The sequence below is a fragment of the Bufo bufo genome, chromosome 3 (assembly GCF_905171765.1).
Source record: "Bufo bufo chromosome 3, aBufBuf1.1, whole genome shotgun sequence".
In the NCBI taxonomy this organism is placed as follows: domain Eukaryota; kingdom Metazoa; phylum Chordata; class Amphibia; order Anura; family Bufonidae; genus Bufo; species Bufo bufo.
Window position 1 is genome coordinate 1,830,950 of NC_053391.1, and position 22,269 is coordinate 1,853,218.

The 22,269-nt window shown below is 51.5% G+C and overlaps 2 protein-coding genes across 4 annotated transcripts in view; one reads left to right on the forward strand and one right to left on the reverse strand.

Annotated features, from left to right (window-relative positions):
* Window positions 1-8,816, forward strand: part of CD80 (CD80 molecule) — a 28,116-nt gene extending 19,300 nt beyond the window's left edge. The window contains exons 2-5 of one of the 2 annotated variants that reach the window (XM_040421725.1): window positions 5,651-5,751; window positions 5,954-6,307; window positions 6,933-7,214; window positions 8,296-8,816. In XM_040421725.1, coding sequence (XP_040277659.1) covers window positions 5,691-5,751; window positions 5,954-6,307; window positions 6,933-7,214; window positions 8,296-8,429 — 831 coding nt within the window. In that variant the 5' untranslated portion in view covers window positions 5,651-5,690 and the 3' untranslated portion in view covers window positions 8,430-8,816. The remainder of the gene's footprint in view (window positions 1-5,650; window positions 5,752-5,953; window positions 6,308-6,932; window positions 7,215-8,295) is intronic. The other variant, XM_040421726.1, reaches the window with a different exon arrangement.
* Window positions 8,817-11,335: 2,519 nt separating this feature from the next.
* On the reverse strand, window positions 11,336-20,931 carry TIMMDC1 (translocase of inner mitochondrial membrane domain containing 1). Of its 2 annotated transcripts, none has more exons than XM_040422759.1 (8): window positions 20,864-20,931; window positions 18,879-19,009; window positions 17,739-17,904; window positions 17,556-17,644; window positions 17,363-17,430; window positions 11,986-12,064; window positions 11,802-11,912; window positions 11,336-11,728 (listed from the first exon to the last, which is right to left on the reverse strand). In XM_040422759.1, the coding sequence occupies exons 2-8, from the start codon at window positions 18,989-18,991 to the stop codon at window positions 11,596-11,598; spliced, it is 759 nt and encodes a 252-aa protein (XP_040278693.1). In that variant the 5' UTR covers window positions 18,992-19,009; window positions 20,864-20,931; the 3' UTR covers window positions 11,336-11,595. The 2 variants fall into 2 exon arrangements, with proteins under 2 accessions (XP_040278693.1, XP_040278694.1); XM_040422760.1 differs by having other exon boundaries at window positions 18,879-19,011; window positions 20,874-20,930.
* Between the last annotated feature and the right edge of the window lie 1,338 nt (window positions 20,932-22,269).

Sequence of the window (22,269 nt, forward strand, 5' to 3'; positions counted from 1 at the left end):
AAAAAAAGGCCTGAATATGAATTCAATACATTGGCCCGAATAATATTTTTCTTATTGTGGTGAACGGTAACAATGAGGAAAACATCTAGTAAGGGACGCGGACGCGGACATGGTCGTGGTGGTGTTAGTGGACCCTCTGGTGCTGGGAGAGGACGTGGCCATTCTGCCACAGCCACACGTCCTAGTGAACCAACTACCTCAGGTCCCAGTAGCCGCCAGAATTTACAGCGATATTTTGTGGGGCCCAATGCCGTTCTAAGGATGGTAAGGCCTGAGCAGGTACAGGCATTAGTCAATTGGGTGGCCGACAGTGCATCCAGCACGTTCACATTATCTCCCACCCAGTCTTCTGCAGAAAGCGCACAGATGGCGCATGAAAACCAAGCCCATCGGTCTGTCACATCACCCCCATGCATATCAGGGAAACTGTCTGAGCCTCAAGTTATGCAGCAGTCTCTTATGCTGTTTGAAGACTCTGCTGCCAGGGTTTCCCAAGGGCATCCACCTAGCCCTTCCCCAGCGGTGGAAGAGATAGAATGCACTAACGCACAACCACTTATGTTTCCTGATGATAAGGACATGGGAATACCACCTCAGCACGTCTCTGATGATGACGAAACACAGGTGCCAACTGCTGCGTCTTTCTGCAGTGTGCAGACTGAACAGGAGGTCAGGGATCAAGACTGGGTGGAAGACGATGCAGGGGACGATGAGGTCCTAGACCCCACATGGAATGAAGGTCGTGCCACTGACTTTCACAGTTCGGAGGAAGAGGCAGTGGTGAGACCGAGCCAACAGCGTAGCAAAAGAGGGAGCAGTGGGAAAAATCAGAACACCTGCCGCCAAGAGACTCCGCCTGCTACTGACCGCCGCCATCTGGGACCGAGCACCCCAAAGGCAGCTTCAAGGAGTTCCCTGGCATGGCACTTCTTCAAACAATGTGCTGACGACAAGACCCGAGTGGTTTGCCCGCTGTGCCATCAGAGCCTGAAGCGAGGCATTAACGTTCTGAACCTTAGCACAACCTGCATGACCAGGCACCTGCATGCAAAGCATGAACTGCAGTGGAGTAAACACCTTAAAAACAAGGAAGTCACTCAGGCTCCCCCTGCTACCTCTTCTGCTGCTGCCGCCTCGGCCTCTTCTGCTGCCGCCGCCTCGGCCTCTTCCTCCGCCTCTGGAGGGACGTTGGCACCTGCCGCCCAGCAAACATGGGATGTACCACCAACACCACCACCTGCGTCACCAAGCATCTCAACCATGTCACACGGCAGCGTTCAGCTCTCCATCTCACAAACATTTGAGAGAAAGCGTAAATTCCCACCTAGCCACCCTCGATCCCTGGCCCTGAATGCCAGCATTTCTAAACTACTGGCCTATGAAATGCTGTCATTTAGGCTGGTGGACACAGACAGCTTCAAACAGCTCATGTCACTTGCTGTCCCACAACTGCACACTGGGTAAATGTAGTGGCGGCTGGGCCCCAGGCGTAGAGCTGTTTGGCGCACGTCCTTCCGCCGCCAAGGATCGCAGGGCAACATTCTTTGCCTCCTGTCTCCTCCTCCTCCTACTCAGCTTCCTCCTCCTCTTCTTCCACCTGCTCATCCAGTCAGCCACACACCTTCACCACCAACTTCAGCACAGCCCGGGGTAAACGTCAGCAGGCCGTTCTGAAACTCATATGTTTGGGGGACAGGCCCCACACCGCACAGGAGTTGTGGCGGGGTATAGAACAACAGACCTACGAGTGGTTGCTGCCGGTGAGCCTCAAGCCCGGCCTGGTGGTGTGCGATAATGGGCGAAATCTCGTTGCAGCTCTGGGACTAGCCGGTTTGACGCACATCCCTTGCCTGGCGCATGTGCTGAATTTGGTGGTGCAGAAGTTCATTCGCAACTACCCCGACATGTCAGAGCTGCTGCATAAAGTGCAGGCCGTCTGTTCGCGCTTCCAGCGTTCACACCCTGCCGCTGCTCGCCTGTCTGCGCTACAGCGTAACTTCGGCCTTCCCGCTCACCGGCCTTCTGCTATAACATGAAGACTGATTCTGCGCTGACATAAGGCCAGATTCTCTGTTACGGGACCTCTCTCGTCTGCCTGGGTGCCGGGGCCTAAATATATCTGACAGTGGCCTGTTCCAGTGGTGGGTGACGTGAAGCCTGATTCTCTGCTATAACATGAAGACTGATTCTGCGCTGACATGAAGCCAGATTCTCTGTTACGGGACCTCTCTCCTCTGTCTGGGTGCCGGGGCCTAAATATGTGACAGTGGTGTGTGACGTGAAGCCTGATTCTCTGCTATGACATGAAGACTAATTCTGTGCTGACATGAAGCCAGATTCTGTGTTACGGGACCTCTCTCCTCTGTCTGGGTGCCGGGGCCTAAATATGTGACAGTGGCCTGTTCCAGTGGTGGGTGACGTGAAGCCTGATTCTCTGCTATGACATGAAGACTGATTCTGTGCTGACATGAAGCCAGATTCTCTGTTACGGGACCTCTCTCCTCTGCCTGGGTGCCTGGGCCTAAATATGTGACAGTGGCCTGTTCCAGTGGTGGGTGACGTGAAGCCTGATTCTCTGCTATGACATGAAGACTGATTCTCTGCTGACGTGAAGCCAGATTCTCTGTTATGGGACCTCTCTCGTCTGCCTGGGTGCCGGGGCCTAAATATATCTGACAGTGGCCTGTTCCAGTGGTGGGTGACGTGAAGCCTGATTCTCTGCTATAACATGAAGACTGATTCTGTGCTGACATGAAGCCAGATTCTCTGTTACGGGACCTCTCTCCTCTGTCTGGGTGCCGGGGCCTAAATATGTGACAGTGGTGGGTGACGTGAAGCCTGATTCTCTGCTATGACATGAAGACTGATTCTGTGCTGACATGAAGCCAGATTCTCTGTTACGGGACCTCACTCCTCTGTCTGGGCGTAAATATGTGACAGTGGCCTGTTCCAGTGGTGGGTGACGTGAAGCCTGATTCTCTGCTATGACATGAAGACTGATTCTGTGCTGACATGAAGCCAGATTCTCTGTTACGGGACCTCTCTCCTCTGCCTGGGTGCCTGGGCCTAAATATGTGACAGTGGCCTGTTCCAGTGGTGGGTGACGTGAAGCCTGATTCTCTGCTATGACATGAAGACTGATTCTGTGCCGACATGAAGCCAGATTCTCTGTTACGGTACCTCTCTCCTCTGCCTGGGCCTAAATATGTGACAGTGGCCTGTTCCAGTGGTGGGTGAGAATCTGAGAATCCAGAGAATCTGGCTTCATGTCAGCTGACATGAAGCCAGATTCTCTGTTACGGGACCTCTCTCCTCTGCCTGAGCGTAAATATGTGACAGTGGCCTGTTCCAGTGGTGGGTGACGTGAAGCCTGATTCTCTGCTATGACATGAAGACTGATTCTGCACTGACATAAGGCCAGATTCTCTGTTACGGGACCTCTCTCCTCTGCCTGGGTCTAAATATGGGACAGTGGCCTGTTCCAGTGGTGGGTGACGTGAAGCCTGATTCTCTGCTATGACATGAAGACTGATTCTCTGCTGACGTGAAGCCAGATTCTCTGCTATGGGACCTCTGTCCAATTGATACTGGTTAATTTTTTTTAAATTTTTTTTATTTTAATTAATTTCCCTATCCACATTTGTTTGCAGGGGATTTAACTACATGTTGCTGCCTTTTGCAGCCCTCTAGCTCTTTCCTGGGCTGTTTTACAGCCTTTTTAGTGCCAAAAAGTTCGGATCCCCATTGACTTCAATGGGGTTCGGGACGAAGTTCGGATCCCGAACATTTCCGGGAAGTTCGGCCGAACTTCTCGAACCCGAACATCCAGGTGTTCGCTCAACTCTACTGATGACACAAAGATTTGTAACAGGGTTGATGTTCCTCCCTTAATAAATATGGAAGGGCTAAAAAGGTCTAGGGATAGGTGACCTGCAGACGCCTAACCCATTGAGTGTTAGTTCAAATAGGAGAGTACTGGCAGTACCAAGATAGAGAGATCACTATCAAAGATACATATATATTATTTAGGGAAATCTCTAGGAAAACGATTAGCCAATAAAGGTGCGGCTTAGATGAATAAGGTCCAGTGTCGGCTGACACTAGGAATTAAAGGTGTATTAACAGGGTAGACACAAGTCTATCAATATAAATGGACACAAATAGCCTGCACTTGGCTTCTAGTGATACATAGTTTCCTTTTTCCCAAATCAGAGGAACTGCCTCTAAAAGACTAGCCCTCCATATGTATTTTTAATAACACACTTATGTTTTTTGTGGTATATTGTTTATTAAAAATATAAATAAAAGTTACATTTTAATCACAATACCAGAAACAGGAATTATAGTCATCTGACTATTGAAATATTCCCATGTTCCTGGAGGGATACACCAAATGGAAAAGGATTTAGGAAAACTAGAGGAATGGTCAAAAATATGGCAACTAAAATATAATGTTGATAAGTGCAAGATAATGCACCTGGGGCGTAAAAACCCAAGGGCAGAATATACAATCAGTGATACAGTCCTAACCTCAGTATCTGAGGAAAGGGATTTAGGGGTCATTATTTCAGAAGACTTAAAGGTAGGCAGACCATGTCATAGAGCAGAAGGAGATGCTAGCAGAATGCTGGGGTGTATAGGGAGAGGCATTACCAGTAGACAGAGGGAGGTGCTCATGCCGCTCTACAGAGCACTAGTGAGACCTCATTTGGAGTATTGTGCGCAGTACTGGAGACCATATCTCCAGAAGGATACTGATACTTTGGAGAGAGTTCAGAGAAGAGCTACTAAACTGGTCCATGGATTGCAGGATAAAACTTACCAGGAAAGGTTAAAGGACCTTAACATGTAAAGCTTGGAAGAAAGACGAGACAGAGGGGAGATGAGAGAAACTGCTAAATACATAAAGGGAATCAACAAGGTAAAAGAGGAGAGAAGATTTACAGGAAGAAAAACTGCTACAAGAGGACATAGTGTTAAATTAGAGGGGCAAAGGGTTAACAGTAATATCAGGAAGTATTACTTTACTGAGAGAGTAGTGGATGCATGGAATAGCCTTCCTGCAGAAGTGGTAGCTGCAAATACAGTGAAGGGGTTTAAGCATGCATGGGATAGGCATAAGGCCATCCTCCATATAAGATAGGGCCGGGGGCTATCCATAGTACTCAGTATATTGGGCAGACTAGATGGGCCAAATGGTTCTTATCTGCCGACACATTCTAGGTTTCTATATCACACATGTAATACAGAGACCCCCCCCATGTAATATCACACATGTAATACAGAGACCCCCCCCATGTAATATCACACATGTAATACAGAGAACCCCCATGTAATATCACACATATAATACAGAGACCCCCCCATGTAATATCACACATATAATACAGAGACCCCCCCATGTAATATCACACATGTAAGGAGTACAGAATTGCCTCGTACATCACTGCAGAATATGTTAGTGCTATTTGAGCAATAACCGTGTCACATGGCGCCCGTTATCGGCAGTGGCGGAGGGTGTGCGGCTGCAGCAGGACTCGTACAATTATCGGCAGTGACAGTGATGCTCTGAGCACATGATCAGGTTGAGGTGTCACTTACGTGTTTTCAGGCGATGGTGACATCATATGACGCTGTCTCCTCTCCGCAGGCCACCACCCTGGTCATGCCGTAGACCGCGGCCAGCAGAGATGTGGGGAGCCGTGGTGTTTCTGGACACGTGTGTGATCCTCTGCACAGTCTTCAGTACAGGTAAAGTGTGTCATACTACAGGGGTGGGCTCCAGATAGTGGGACACCAATGGCCAGGGACATCCGAGCACCCATTTAACCCTTTGCTTGTCCTCCTGGTTGTAATCACCAGCACCTGGGGGCATTACCCATAATCATGTCCGTCGTCAGACGCCCGGTATATCTGCAGGCTGTCCTCTGCTCCTCATGCATGTCTGTTCCAGCAGGTGCCACTCAGCAGCGCCAGGTCCAGGCCCAGGTGGGACACAGTGTGAAGATGCAATGTGTGGTGCCTGTACCCAATATCACCCAGTGGGGGACGTTCCGACTCTTCCTGCAGAAACGGCTGCCCTTTTCCAACCCAAAAGTGGTGTTTTCTTTCGCAAATGGTCAAGAACAGCCAGATCATCAGGACTGGGCCTACAAGAACCGCTGCCGCCTTTCTAAAGGGAACCTCAGCCTGACCTTGTCACACATCAGTCCCAGTGACGAGGGCGAGTACGACTGCACAGTCTTCCTACCAAAACGCTGGGGCTACCAGCTGGAGTACACGGGCCAGCTGCGCCTGTCCACCTGGGGTAAGACAGGGAAGCGACTGATGGTTAGATTGCCTCCTACTAGACCGAGGGACGAAGCAAAGTAAAGCAACAACCGAGGAAGAGAACGTGGCAGAAAACTATAAAACAGAAGAGGAGGGCATGACCACGAACCAAAGGAAGGGGGGGGCGGTCGTACGGGCGGCGCGACAACGAGACGTAGGGGGGCGTACGGCCGGCGCGACAACGAGACGTAGGGGGGGGCGTACGGCCGGCGTGACGAGACGTAGGGGGGGGGGGCGTACGGCCGGCGCAACAACGAGACGTGGGGGGGGGGGGGCGTACGGCCGGCGCGACAACGAGACGTAGGGGGGCGTACGGCCGGCGCGACAACGAGACGTAGGGGGGGCGTGCGGCCGGCGCGACAACGAGACATAGGGGGGGCGTACGGCCGGCGCGACGTAGGTTGGGCGTACGGCCGGCGCGACAACGAGACGTAGGGGGGAGTATGGTGGCAGTGGAGTGAGAGGTCGTGGTGGGGGCGTGGAGGATGTTGGGTGTGACGATGAGATGTATATTCTAACGAAGGGTATTGAGGATAATACAATGAGGTTGTATATGGTAGGGCGGAGGGTGTATACTGACTACTTGATGTTCCATCTTGCAGCTGACTACTCAAGGCCGCAGATCTCCTTGTTCGAGGGCAGGGATGGCGCACTTCACACAGCCGTTTGCTCCTCTAATGGCGGCTACCCCAGGGGAGATGTCGAGTGGTTTGTAAACCCTGGTAACCAGGATCTCAGGAACAAGACGGAGACCTGGGCGGACAGCGACCCGCGGACCCTGCTGTACAACGTATCGGGGCGTCTCACCCTCCCGAAATCAGCCACCGGCTCCATACACTGCTGTGTGGTAGGAGGGCACAAAACAGTGTGTGGTGACAAAAGGGGTAAGTGGGGGGGGGGGGGGGGGGGGTATAACCACCATCAGGAGGGAGGGAAAGCTTTAAGGGGTTCTCCCATGAATAATCACCCCTCATACAGGACATGGCCGTCTCTTTCTAACAAACCTAGAACCGGCCCTGAACCTCACATGGGTCCAGAGATCTCCCCATTCATGGCTCCAATTGTCTGCTAGACTTATTTCCAGATGTCAGCTTATATTCACCATCATGAAGGGGTAACACAGGGTAATATCCACCATCGTAGAGGGGTAACACAGGGTAATACCCACCGTCATAGAGGGGTAACACAGGGTAATACCCACCGTCGTAGAGGGGTAACACAGGGTAATACCCACCGTCGTAGAGGGGTAACACAGGGTAATACCCACCGTCGTAGAGGGGTAACACAGGGTAATACCCACCGTCATAGAGGGGTAACACAGGGTAATACCCACCGTCATAGAGGGGTAACACAGGGTAATACCCACCGTCATAGAGGGGTAACACAGGGTAATACCCACCATCGTAGAGGGGTAACACAGGGTAATACCCACCGTCGTAGAGGGGTAACACAGGGTAATACCCACCATCGTAGAGGGGTAACACAGGGTAATACCCACCGTCGTAGAGGGGTAACACAGGGTAATACCCACCGTCGTAGAGGGGTAACACAGGGTAATACCCACCGTCATAGAGGGGTAACACAGGGTAATACCCACCGTCATAGAGGGGTATCACAGGGTAATACCCACCATCGTAGAGGGGTAACACAGGGTAATACCCACCATCGTAGAGGGGTAACACAGGGTAATACCCACCGTCATAGAGGGGTAACACAGGGTAATACCCACCGTCGTAGAGGGGTAACACAGGGTAATACCCACCGTCGTAGAGGGGTAACACAGGGTAATACCCACAGTCATAGAGGGGTAACACAGGGTAATACCCACCGTCGTAGAGGGGTAACACAGGGTAATACCCACCGTCGTAGAGGGGTAACACAGGGTAATACCCACAGTCATAGAGGGGTAACACAGGGTAATACCCACCATAGTGGAAGACGTGACACCCGTTCTTGTCATTACAGGACTGTCATCAGAATTATCCGGAGCTGGGAGAGGAGAGCCCAGGCGAAGCACAGCCCTCATCTGCCTCGCTCTGATGATGTCACTGACCCTACACACACTGCAACAAGTGGGCGCCCAGGTGCATGCTGGGTAATCCCCTCCTGCAGGACGGAGAGGCTTCTCTGACCTCTAAGAGGTCGTGAATTATTTTTACTGTGAATCATAATGATTCCTCATTAAACCACATACGATCTCCATTTACTGTCCATATGGAGGGCAAAAGAGTGAGGATGAAGAGGGCCCAACAGGAATGAAATACACTGGCCAATCAGAACATGGGGACCAGTGGGGACACTGACCAATCACAATGTAGAGAGTCCAGCGGAGATGAAGGACATTGACCAATCACAATGTAGAGAGTCTAGCGGAGATGAAGGACACTGACCAATCACAATGTAGAGGGCCCAGCGGAGATGAAGGACACTGACCAATCACAATGTAGAGGGCCCAGCGGAGATGAAGGACACTGACCAATCACAATGTAGAGAGTCTAGCTGAGATGAAGGACACTGACCAATCAGAACATAGGGGCCCAACAATGATGAAGGACACTGTTACAGTGGTGCTGCGGGGGTCATCATGCAGATATGCTAGTATTTGTTTCTGATGTTCACATTGCTGTACAACATCTTTAAATAGTTCTGATAAACTCATCTGGGGTCAGCGGGTCCATGGCTTGAGCTTTCTGTTACTGTGTGACCTCACTGTACCTACCAGTTTGGCTTTGGGTTAACTCTACGGGCGTTATCCTGGCAGCACCCCGGTAGTCACCACTTAACCCATATACAGGGATCTAGACTTCGCTGCGGGGAAGCTTCCAGGTCACTACCTCTTGAGACAGTCCCAGTTATAGTTGGCAGCACAGTGGTTAGTGACATCAGTGTGATGACACATGTTGCCTGACCCTTTGGTGCGTCAGGAGAAGGGCCTAGGTTAGGGCAGGCAGCGTACTAGCTTATTTGTGAGACGAGATCAGGGCAGTTAGCAGAGAAACAAGCTAAGGTCAGTACAAGCGGCTGGAAGTCAGAGTCGGTAGTCAGGTTGGAGTACGGTACATGGGTAGTCAGATGGGAATACGCCTTTGCTTGTCAATAGAGACTAGAAAACCTACAGCTTAAGCACCCTTTCCACTGGGGAGTGTATGTCACCAAGATCGACCCTATTAAACTAGGCACATGGCCTGGTAGGGGTGATCATGCAGTAAACAATAATTCCTTCCTCCTCCTCCGTCGGTGCCACTATAGAGTAAGACTTTGACTTGGTCTAGTGCTGTCAATAGGGTTTATTCTGGTGACAGAGCTGCTTTAAATACATAGGGATGGCCAGCCAATCAGTGGAAAACACTAGGGTGTGCACGGGCTGGCCCTTCAAGAGCCGGACAGCACACACATGTGCCCTGAAGACAGGCCTAGAGGCCTTCTTAACACAGCACAGGCTGCGGCCTGCAGGAGACATTGGAGATGCCGGTGGCTGAGACGCCGCTGGTGTAAAGCGAAAAGTGACCGACTACCAGTCTAACAGAAGAAGGGCAAGTAGCATGAAGCCCATGCCCACACGAGAGAGGGGAACAGCAGTGGGCTTGGGCCACAAATGTAATACATTTACCAATCAGAACATAGAGGGCCTAGCGGGGATGAAGGACACTAACCAATCAGAACATAGATAGCCCAGCGGGGGAAGAAGGACACTGCCCAAATCATAACGTAAATAGCCCAGCGGGGGAAGAAGGACACTGCCCAATCAGAACATAGATAGCCCAGCGGGATGAAGAAGGACACTGCCCAATCAGAACACATAGATAGCCCAGCGGGATGAAGGACACTGCCCAATCAGAACATAGATAGCCCAGCGGGATGAAGGACACTGCCCAATTATAACGTAGATAGCCCAGCAGGATGAAGGACACTGCCCAATCATAACGTAGATAGCCCAGCGGGGATGAAGGACACTGCCCAATCATAACGTAGATAGCCCAGCGGGGGAAGGACACTGCCCAATCAGAACGTAGATAGCCCTGCGGGGGAAGAAGGACACTGCCCAATCAGAACGTAGATAGCCCAGCGGGGCAAGAAGGACACTACCCAATCAGAGCAGAGGTTACAGAGGCCTGTTCTCTGCACACAGCTGGGCAGCCTCCTACCCCGTGACTCGGGACACCGATTCACACCAGTCCAGAAGTGAATCTGAAGTTCTCACGTAAAGATTGATATTTAATAAATGAGATCATGGTGAATGTAGTCAGACTGTGGGATTCTTAGACTCTGGGCTGGGGACTGCTCTGCACACTAAGCCTACAGAAGATCTGGCCAGAGGGGGACACATCTTGGTGACATGGTGGTGGTTTGCAGAGTATGGCAGTACTAGCTTCACAAATACAACCAAGTACTAATAAGTGCGGATGATAGGAGTCTTCCTCCAGCTGCATCTATGTCCAATCAATACACAACTGGGAAAAAGTCCCCTCAGTATCTTCTACAGGTCAACCCAAACTCAACTACAGGGGTCTGACCTCAAGTAGACCATGGCTGTGCAATGAGAAGAAGGGCTGGGTCCAGAGCAGCCCTTGGGAACACGTCACTGTGCTCTGTCCATATGACCTCAATTATACCATGACTCCACCATGAGAAGAGGGGCCACCAGGAAAACATCAACGTGGGTCAAAGACACCATCACCCCACCATGTGAAGGGCCTGGTGCAGAAAAGCCTTGAGGGACACATCATTCTGTTATGTCCACAGCTATAAGAATTAGTCTTGTAGTTGCTGACCGGATGTCAACATGAGAAGAAGGACCCGACCTCATCTAGAGTCACCAACACCCCGACTCCCAACATGAGAAAGGTCAGGTCCAAAGCAGCTGAGGAGACACGTCAATGTGGGGGCTTCAGGACTCTCTAGATTTGGTGAGAACAGTCAGTGATCAGACAGCACAACCGCCTGCACACAACTAAAAGGAGTAAAGGTAACAAGCAGCACTCAATGACACCACAAGGAGGCGCTATAGCACATTTTAAGACATTTATTGTCCTAGAGTTCTGCCAGCTCTGTCCTGTCTTGATCCTGGGTGCAGTTCTCACACAGAAGACCCCGAGTACTAGAGGGCAGTAGGGTCAGACGTTCTGATCCAGCCCCTGTTAATTTGCTGCCTCCTGCTCCTCTTGGATCCACACACTGTAAGAATCACTGAGGGCCATGCAGACGGGCGCAGTGTGGCATCTGTCTCACACGGGAAGCGGGTAGATGTGAATGCCCATCATGGCCTCATTGCTCGGGGGCAGCAGTTCTGGTGTGTTGTAACAACTCATTGATTTTCTCCACCTCCTGCTCAGAGGACTCTTCACCGGCTTCTCGAATCTCCTGCACAATGACGTCAGTGTATGCCACCCGCTCGGTCCTGAGGAGGGAGTACACATGGAGAGGTTACAGCGCCCCTCAGGAGCAGACGCGTCTACACTTCACATACGCACCATTCCTGCAGCTGACGCTCACTGAGATGCCGGCGTTCCTGGCGCTTGTGCTGACGAAGATCCTCCCCCGCGAGACTCTGTAAACCGGAGATCAACGCTCCAGCAGGAACCCTGAGGACCAAGACTGATGTGAGAACAACGTATACAACCACCAATATGCAGCTGACACAAAACTGCCACTCACCCGAGTAACGCTCCAATGACAGAGCCCCCGACCAGGCCCCGAAGCCCCAGGTTCAGCCGGAATAAGCCACCAGTGACCGCTGTGAGATAGAAGGAAGGAGTTTCACTGTGGACATCAAGACCTACAACGTGCACCTCAGGTCAGCAGCCATAACTCACACCACGAGGGCCCTCAGTGAGGTCACATTCATCACCAACCTAGAGAAGCCAGGGCCAGGGGTCATACACACGACCGTATGGATTTCGCGGTCCACAAAAAAATAAAAATATATATATTATTCATTTGAATGGGGCAGCAAAAAATGTAAATGACTCTGTGCATTCCGTGTCCGTAGGTCCGCACGTCCGTTCCGCAAAAAAATAGAACATGTCTTATAGTCCGTTTTGCAGACAAGGATAGGCACTCTTACAATGGATCCTCAAAAAAAAAAAAAGGATGTCATCTTTTTTCTCTTTCGCCTATGATAGCGCCCCTGGAGAATAGGCAAGAAAACCTATCTAGGGTCGGACCACAGCCGGAAGCACCTTACGGCCAAAGATAAGACCTTCATTAGAAGGTATCTGAAGCCTACAATGCCTCCAGATCTGCTCTATAGAAGCTGAAGCTCTCTGACCATGAAGTGGAGACTGATCTTGTAGAGCGAGTCCTGAACCCGGAGGGTGGAACAACTCCCTTAGAAGAGTAGGCTAAGGAGATAGCATGACTAATCCACCTAGCAATAGTCTAAGGAGAAGCTGCAGATCCTTTCTTAGCTCCCTGAAATACGAGGAGGACGAGGAGGACCTCCAAGGCTGAGTGACCTGTAGATATTGCAAAATACACCTCCTAACATCTAAACAATGGAATCCTGATTCCTTCTTATTTTTAGGGGAAGCACAGAAGGAGGGTAACACCATCTCCTGAGAGCGGTGAAAAAGTGAAGAGACTTTCGGTAAAAAAAGAAGGATCAGGAGAAATCACCACCCGATCTTCCAAGATTACCAAGTAGGGAGGGCCAACCGAGAGAGCAGCGATCTCACTAACCCTTCTAGCCGAAGTAATGGCCAAAAGGAAAGAAAGTTTAAAGGGAACCAACGTTATGCTAACCTCACTGAGGGCAGCATAAAACAGTGACAGAAATGCTGATCTCAGCGGAGTGTCACTCATCAGCTAAAAGTCAGTGGTTGCTGAGAACCAGCATCATAACCACTGCAGCCCAGGCCTGGAAAAGAGTCAAATCTACCTGAGAAGAGTCCTGGTTATTATAACCTCCTGCTCTCCCACCTGCTGATGATTGGCAGTTCTCTCCTAGAGAGAAAGGGAGAAAACTGGGTAGGAGCCGGTCAGTCATCAGCAGGTGGGCGGGGAGAGCAGGAGATTATAATAACCAGGACTCTTCTCAGGAGGCCGCGACTCTTCTCCAGGCCCAGTCTGCAATGATTGTGAGGTTGGTTCTCGGCAACCACTTACATTTAACTTATAAATGACAGACGGCTGAAATCCACTCACCTGTCTCTACTGTGGGCAGCATAAAGGTGATGACAGGTCCCCTTTAAGGGAGAGCACCTTTGGGGGGGATCTTATCAATAGGCTCGAAGGGGTCTGAAGTGAGAGTAGAGAGGACCAAAGTTAAATCCCAGGGAGGACCTCTATTTTTACAGACCGGATATGACTTGGACACTGCTGTCACAAACCTCTGAACCTAAGAATGTTCCGCTAACTTAGTCTACGTTCACACTGGTGTTTTGGTTTCCGTTTGTGAGATCCGTTCAGGGCTCAGCGTCCAAAACGGATCAGTTTTGCCCTAATGCATTCTGAATGGAAAAGGATCCGCTCAGAATCCATCAGTTTCCCTCTGATCCATCTCCGTTCCGCTCTGGAGGCCGCCTGCAGCGTTTTGGTGTCCGTCTGATGAAACTGAGCCAAACGGATCCTGACACACAATGTAAGTCACCGAGGACGTATCCGTTTTCTCTGACACAGTCTGGCACAATAGAAAATGGATCCGTCCTGGCACACAATGTAAGTCAACGGGGACGGATCCGTTTTCTCTGACACAATAGAAAACGGATCCATCCCCCATTGACTTTCAGTGGAGTTCAGTGACTGATCCGTCTTGGCTAGGTTACAGATAATACAAACGGATCCGTTCATGACAGATGCATGCGGTTGTATTATTACAGGCATGTCCAAACTGCGGCCCTCCAGCTGTTGCAAAACTACAACTCCCAGCATGCCCTAATAACTGTAAGCTATCCAGGCAAGCTGGAGGGCCGCAGTTCGGACATGCCTGCAATAATACAACCGCATGTATCCGTCATGAACTCATCCGTCTTGGCTAGATTACAGATAATACAAACGGATCCGTTCATGACGGATGCATGCGGTTGTATTATTGCAGGCATGTCCAAACTGCGGCCCTCCAGCTTGCCTGGACAGCCTCCAGCTATTAGGGCATGCTGGGAGTTGTAGTTTTGCAACAGCTGGAGGGCCGCAGTTTAGACATGCCTGTATTATTGTAACAGATCCGTTTTTTGCAGATCCATGACGGATCCGCCCAAAACGCGAGTGTGGAAGTAGCCTTAAACTCAAACCGCTTAAAGCTGAAATTTGGACCTTCAAAGTGGGAGGCCCAAGTTTTTTCTTCCATCCCTCTTGCAGGAAATCTAATACGAGCGGGATGTCAGGAACTTCTAGCACAGTCACAGGTTTTTTGGCGAATCTGAAAAAAAGCCCTCCAAACGACCTTCTTCTGACTGGCCAACAGAGTGTTAACTACATCCCCAGAGAGACCCCTTTTCTTTAAAGTCTCCCTCTCTACAACCAGGCAGTCAGGGGCAGATTCCTCACCTCTCCTGAGAGAGAAGCACCCGGGGGAGAGGGTCGCAATTGACATCTTGCGGAGCCAGGAAAACTACACCCGTCTCGGCCGTGGCGCCCTCCTGTCCGATTTTCCTAAGAACCCTTAACAACTTTAGGGTGAAAAGGCATAAAGGCCCTGCTGCCATGATGGGGCCAACGCGTCCACTGCTCTTGGATGCTCCCCCGGAGACCTCTACCTTCCTGTTTGACCTGGTGGCACAATGCCCCACAACGCTGATCCAGGGGCCACTCTCTCCGTCCGCGTTCACATTGTCTGAACCCCTTACATGTACTGCAGAAAGAGATAACAGAGAAGCTTCTGCTGGACTGAAAATCTGATGAGTGAGAGACACTGAGCCCTTGTACCTCCCTGCCGGTTGATATAGGCCACGGCTGTCATGTTGTCCGAGTAGACCATCACAGGAGACTCTGTACTAAGGCCATCTTGATTGAGACTGGGATAGAGAATTGCTGTCCCAGTTGACCCCACATGGGCTCCTCAACCGGATGGGCTCGCATCCGTGGTCAACGGGAGAGCCGACTCCCTGATCCAAGGAACCATCCACCACCCCAAGGAACTCAGAGTCTGGGGTGATAGAGAGATCTCCGCGTCCAGAGAGAGGAGACATCTGTCCCAATCCCGCAGAATCTGAAGGAGCCTTGAATGATCCTGGGCCCATTCTACTCCCAGAATAGCGGCCGTCATGCATGGCCTCTTCTCTGCAGAAGTACTGGGCGGCTTTTAGTCAAACCGCTAACCCACTCTCTGACCTTTTCACAGATCATCCGCTTAAGGGCTCGTTCACACGACCGTTGGTGTCCCGTTCCTGTATTGCGGAGGAAATCCACAATACACAGGCACCACTCCGTTGTCATTCCGCATCACGGATGCGGACCCATTCATTTCGAAGGGTCCGCAAATCTGGAGATGCGGAACGGAACACTACGCAAGCACTATGGAGCGCATTCTGGGGTTCCGTTCTGTGCCTCCGCACCGCAAAAAGATAGAACATGCTCTATCTTTTTGCGGAACAGAGGGATCGTGGACCCATTCAAGTGAATGGGTCTGCGATCCCCATGCGCCTGCCCCACGGAAGGTGCCCGTGCATTGCGGACCGCAATTTGCGGTTCACCGCACAGGCACAGGACACCAACGGTCGTGTGAAGGAGCCCTAATGCTGCCCATCAGAGACGGAGCCTCCTCCGCCATTAACTTGCTGATCCATATCTCACAGCAAACCAAGCCAGAATGGAGGAACAGCTGCCAACCTACTCCACTCAGCATGGCAGCGAGCTGCCGCCTCACACTAAGACATAGCCGGGGCCCCGCAGCTCCATCTTAGTCTTATTCCAGCGGATCCGATTCCCACCTGCCCCTTAGGACAGGAAACAGAGCTGGAGGTAGAGGGGGATGGTCCTGGTTCCCGTTTCCTGTCCTGAGGAGGTGGAGGCGGTCTCTCCAGGGGCGCTGCCATAGTAACAGTGCCTATCCTTGTCTTCAAAACGGACTATAAGACATGTTCTATTTTTTTGTGGAACGGACGTGCGGACCTACAGACACGGAATGCACACAGTCATTTCCGTTTTTTGCAGCCCCATTCAAATGAATAGTTCCGCATACAGGCCGCAAACAAAACGGAACAGACAAAAAAAATGTTTCTGTGCACAAGCCCGAAGTATGACCATGGAAAGAGTATAAAAGGTCCAGTCCAGCCTCAACGCACCGCAGCCAAGGAAAAACAAGTACAGCGTGAAACATCAACCCAACCCGCGAGCACGTACACACCCAAATAAAGCCTACAGACCACCCTCCCCATCATCCATGAAGACTCAACCGGTCCCACCCACACAGACCAGCCTCCCCATCATCCATGAAGACTCAACCCGTCCCACCCACACAGACCACTCTCCCCATCATCCATGAAGACTCAACCCATCCCACCCACACAGACCAGCCTCCCCATCATCCATGAAGACTCAACCCATCCCACCCACACAGACCACCCTCCCCATCATCCATGAAGACTCAACCCGTCCCACCCACACAGACCACCCTCCCCATCATCCATGAAGACTCAACCCGTCCCACCCACACAGACCACCCTCCCCGTCATCCATGAAGACTCAACCCGTCCCACCCACACAGACCACCCTCCTAATCATCTATGAAGACTCAACCCGTCCCACCCACACAGACCACCCTCCCCGTCATCCATGAAGACTCAACCCGTCCCACCCACACAGACCAGCCTCCCCATCATCCATGAAGACTCAACCCATCCCACCCACACAGACCACCCTCCCCATCATCCATGAAGACTCAACCCGTCCCACCCACACAGACCACCCTCCCTATCTCATTCATGAAGACTCAACCCGTCCCACCCACACAGACCAGCCTCCCCATCATCCATGAAGACTCAACCCGTCCCATCCACACAGACCAGCCTCCCCATCATCCATGAAGACTCAACCCGTCCTACCCACACAGACCACCCCCCATGAAGACTCGGCCATCCGTTTCACATCTACTCACCTCCAGCTGCAGCAAAGTTGCTGACCACAACCTTGTCCCGATACGCGGAGAGGCCAGTGCTGACACAGCTGAAGGAGGCAAAACTTTGTGGGTTACGAAGAAGTAAACGTTGGAGGCAACGTGAAGAGACGGGACATGTCAGGAAGAAGTCTGGGGGACAGGACACGTATCAGAACCAAGGGGCAAAACTTACTTAAAAATGCTGACAAAAGCTGCGACCCTCCATCCCCAGCGGAATCCGTACCGAAGAAATCCCCGGAGGGCGGCATTATGGACAGACCTCTGCAGAGACACAGAAAGGCGGTAATGTGCGGAGGGGGTGGGATCTAAGCCCAAATACAAGCCACGCCCTGTCATGTGACCCCATCGTCCTCACCACAGCCTCTATCCGGTGGCGGAAAACCTCAGCTTGGCTGTGCTTTATATACTGCTCCCGGCTGAAGCGGGCCGCGGGTACACCGCCATAGACCAAGCCAATCAACGCCCCGGTCAACGCGCTCTTCACAATGAGCTCCGCCTCCTGGGAGCTCTCACCGCGCTCACTGCAAGTACAAGAGCACAGGGGCAGATACTGAGGTCGGGGCAACAGGAGCAGATACTGAAGACTGGGTAAGGGAGGAGGAGAGGGGGCAGTTAGTGAAGACTGGGGTAAGAGGAGGAGGAGGGGGTCAGTTACTGAAGACTGGGGTAAGAGGAGGAGGAGGAGAGGGGGGCAGTTACTGAAGACTGGGGTAAGAGGAGGAGGAGGAGGAGGAAGTCAGTTACTGAAGACTGGGGTAAGAGAAGGAGGGGGCAGTTACTGAAGACTGGGGTAAGAGAGGAGGAGGGGCAGTTACTGAAGATTGGGGTAAAAGAGGAGGATGAGGGGGCAGTTAGTGAAGACTGGGGTAAGAGGAGGAGGAGGAGGGGGTCAGTTACTGAAGACTGGGGTAAGAGGAGGAGGGGGCAGTTACTGAACACTGGGGTAAGAGAGGAGATGGGGCAGTTACTGAAGATTGGGGTAAGAGAGGAGGATGAGGGTGCAGTTAGTGAAGACTGGGGTAAGAGAGGAGGATGAGGAGGGCAGTTAGTGAAGACTGGGGTAAGAGAGGAGGATGAGGAGGGCAGTTAGTGAAGACTGGGGTAAGAGAGGAGGAGGAGGGGGCAGTTAGTGAAGACTGGGGTAACAGAGGAGGAGGGGGCAGTTAGTGAAGACTGGGGTAAGAGAGGAGGAGGGGGCAGTTACTGAAGACTGGGGTAAGAGAGGAGGAGGGGGGCAGTTAGTGAAGACTGGGGTAGCAGAGGAGGATGAGGGGGCAGTTAGTGAAGACTGGGGTAACAGAGGAGGATGAGGGGGCAGTTAGTGAAGACTGGGGTAACAGAGGAGGAGGAGGGGGAAGTTCCAAGGGGCTGTCTGCTGACAGACTGCAGGGGGCGCTCTCACATCTGCTCTCAGGGGAGACCTCACACAAGTTTGTCCGGCAGAGCTCCGCCCACAGCGTCCTGACAACCGCCGCAATATTCTCCGGTCACTCACTTGCGTTGAAAGATCTCACAGACGCGGTCCCAGCCGCTCTCTGGTGTGTCCCCTACTCCATGAGGAACAAAGGACGAGGGGCCCCGGGCCCCTGAAGGGGCAGCATCTGCCATAGGTCAGAGCAAAAGAGCCTAAAAGAAAACCAAAGATATAATAATGTCCTAGTACAAAATAACGCTACATCACCGCGAATATTCTACAAAGGGGGCTGCGTAATCCCGGTACATTCTATAGACTCCCCCCCCCCCCCCCCCTGTAGTGTAATCCTGGTACATTCTCTATAGACCCCCCTGTAGTGTAATCCTGGTACATTCTCTATAGACCCCCCCTGTAGGGTAATCCCGGTACATTCTCTATAGACCCCCCTCCTGTAGTGTAATCCCGGTACATTCTCTATAGACCCCCCTGTAGTGTAATCCCGGTACATTCTCTATAGACCCCCCTGTAGTGTAATCCCGGTACATTCTCTATAGACCCCCCCCTGTAGTGTAATCCCGGTACATTCTCTATAGACCCCCCTGTAGTGTAATCCTGGTACATTCTCTATAGACCCCCCCTGTAGGGTAATCCCGGTACATTCTCTATAGACCCCCCTCCTGTAGGGTAATCCCGGTACATTCTCTATAGACCCCCCTCCTGTAGTGTAATCCCGGTACATTCTCTATAGACCCCCCCTGTAGTGTAATCCCGGTACATTCTCTATAGACCCCCCTCCTGTAGTGTAATCCCGGTACATTCTCTATAGACCCCCCTGTAGTGTAATCCTGGTACATTCTCTATAGACCCCCCTGTAGTGTAATCCTGGTACATTCTATATAGACCCCCCCCCCCCTGTAGTGTAATCCCGGTACATTCTATATAGCCCCCCCCCCCCCTGTAGTGTAATCCCGGTACATTCTATATAGACCCCCCCTGTAGTGTAATCCCGGTACATTCTCTATAGACCCCCCCTGTAGTGTAATCCTGGTACATTCTATATAGACCCCCCTCCTGTAGTGTAATCCCGGTACATTCTCTATAGACCCCCCCTGTAGTGTAATCCTGGTACATTCTATATAGACCCCCCTGTAGTGTAATCCTGGTACATTCTATATAGACCCCCCCCCCCCCTGTAGTGTAATCCCGGTACATTCTCTATGGACCCCCCCCCTCCTGTAGGGTAATCCCGGTACATTCTCTATGGACCCCCCCCCCCTGTAGTGTAATCCCGGTACATTCTCTATGGACCCCCCCCCCCTGTAGTGTAATCCCGGTACATTCTATATAGACCCCCCCCCTGTAGTGTAATCCCGGTACATTCTCTATAGACCCCCCCCCCCCCTGTAGTGCAATCCCGGTACATTCTCTATAGACCCCCCCTGTAGTGTAATCCCGGTACATTCTATATAAACCCCCCCCCCCCCCTGTAGGGTAATCCCGGTACATTCTATATAGACCCCCCCCCCCTGTAGGGTAATCCTGGTACATTCTATATAGACCCCCCCCCCCCCCCCCTGTAGTGTAATCCCGGTACATTCTCTATAGACCCCCCTGTAGTGTAATCCCGGTACATTCTCTATAGACCCCCCCCTGTAGTGTAATCCTGGTACATTCTCTATAGACCCCCCCTGTAGTGTAATCCTGGTACATTCTCTATAGACCCCCCCTGTAGTGTAATCCTGGTACATTCTCTATAGACCCCCCCCTGTAGTGTAATCCCGGTACATTCTATAGACCCCCCCCCCTGTAGTGTAATCCTGGTACATTCTCTATAGACCCCCCCCCTGTAGTGTAATCCCGGTACATTCTCTATAGACCCCCCTGTAGGGTAATCCCGGTACATTCTCTATAGACCCCCCCCTGTAGTGTAATCCCGGTACATTCTCTATAGACCCCCCCTGTAGTGTAATCCTGGTACATTCTCTATAGACCCCCCCCCTGTAGTGTAATCCTGGTACATTCTATAGACCCCCGTATATCGCACAGACGGTTATCACACCCCTCACCATCCACGCTCGGCCGCAGGTCACACTGCACTGGGCGCAGCCATCTTGGCGTCGTCTGAAACCCTGACACAAGTCACATGACCATAACTCCAACACGTCAGTAATGGACATATAAGGCGCTCTAGGGGGCGGGGCTGAGAGCTGTCACCGCGCCATGTTACTGAGCATGCGCATCCCGCTACCCCCCGTGCAGCGAGTCTTGACCTGTGAGCTCAGGCGAAAGCGTGATGACAGCGCCATCTAGCGCAGCGGAAGAGAGCGGATCCAAGGCTTCACTGCCGTCATTTATGTGACGGGCAGGGGCGGGGCTTATTAGTCACATGGCTCCACTGATTACTCTAATAGTGACTCCTCCATCACTAGTGAATACCCCTGTAATAGTGACTCCTCCATCACTAGTGTATACCCCTGTAATAGTGACTCCTCCATCACTAGTGTATGCCCCTGTAATAGTGACTGCTCCATCACTAGTGTATGCCCCTGTAATAGTGACTCCTCCATCACTAGTGTATGCCCCTGTAATAGTGACTCCTCCATCACTAGTGAATGCCCCTGTAATAATGACTCCTCCATCACTAGTGTATACCCCTGTAATAGTGACTCCTCCATCACTAGTGTATACCCCTGTAATAGTGACTCCTCCATCACTAGTGTATGCCCCTGTAATAGTGACTCCTCCATCACTAGTGAATGCCCCTGTAATAATGACTCCTCCATCACTAGTGTATACCCCTGTAATAGTGACTCCTCCATCACTAGTGTATACCCCTGTAATAGTGACTCCTCCATCACTAGTGTATACCCCTGTAATAGTGACTCCTCCATCACTAGTGAACACACCCCTGTAATAGTGACTCCTCCATCACTAGTGTATACCCCTGTAATAGTGACTCCTCCATTACTAGTGTATACCCCTGTAATAGTGACTCCTCCATTACTAGTGTATGCCCCTGTAATAGTGACTCCTCCATTACTAGTGTATGCCCCTGTAATAGTGACTCCTCCATTACTAGTGTATGCCCCTGTAATAGTGACTCCTCCATCACTAGTGTATACCCCTGTAATAGTGACTCCTCCATTACTAGTGTATGCCCCTGTAATAGTGACTCCTCCATTACTAGTGTATACCCCTGTAATAGTGACTCCTCCATTACTAGTGTATGCCCCTGTAATAGTGACTCCTCCATTACTAGTGTATGCCCCTGTAATAGTGACTCCTCCATCACTAGTGTATGCCCCTGTAATAGTGACTCCTCCATTACTAGTGTATACCCCTGTAATAGTGACTCCTCCATTACTAGTGTATATCCCTGTAATAGTGACTCCTCCATCACTAGTGAATACCCCTGTAATAGTGACTCCTCCATCACTAGTGAATACCCCTGTAATAGTGACTCCTCCATCAC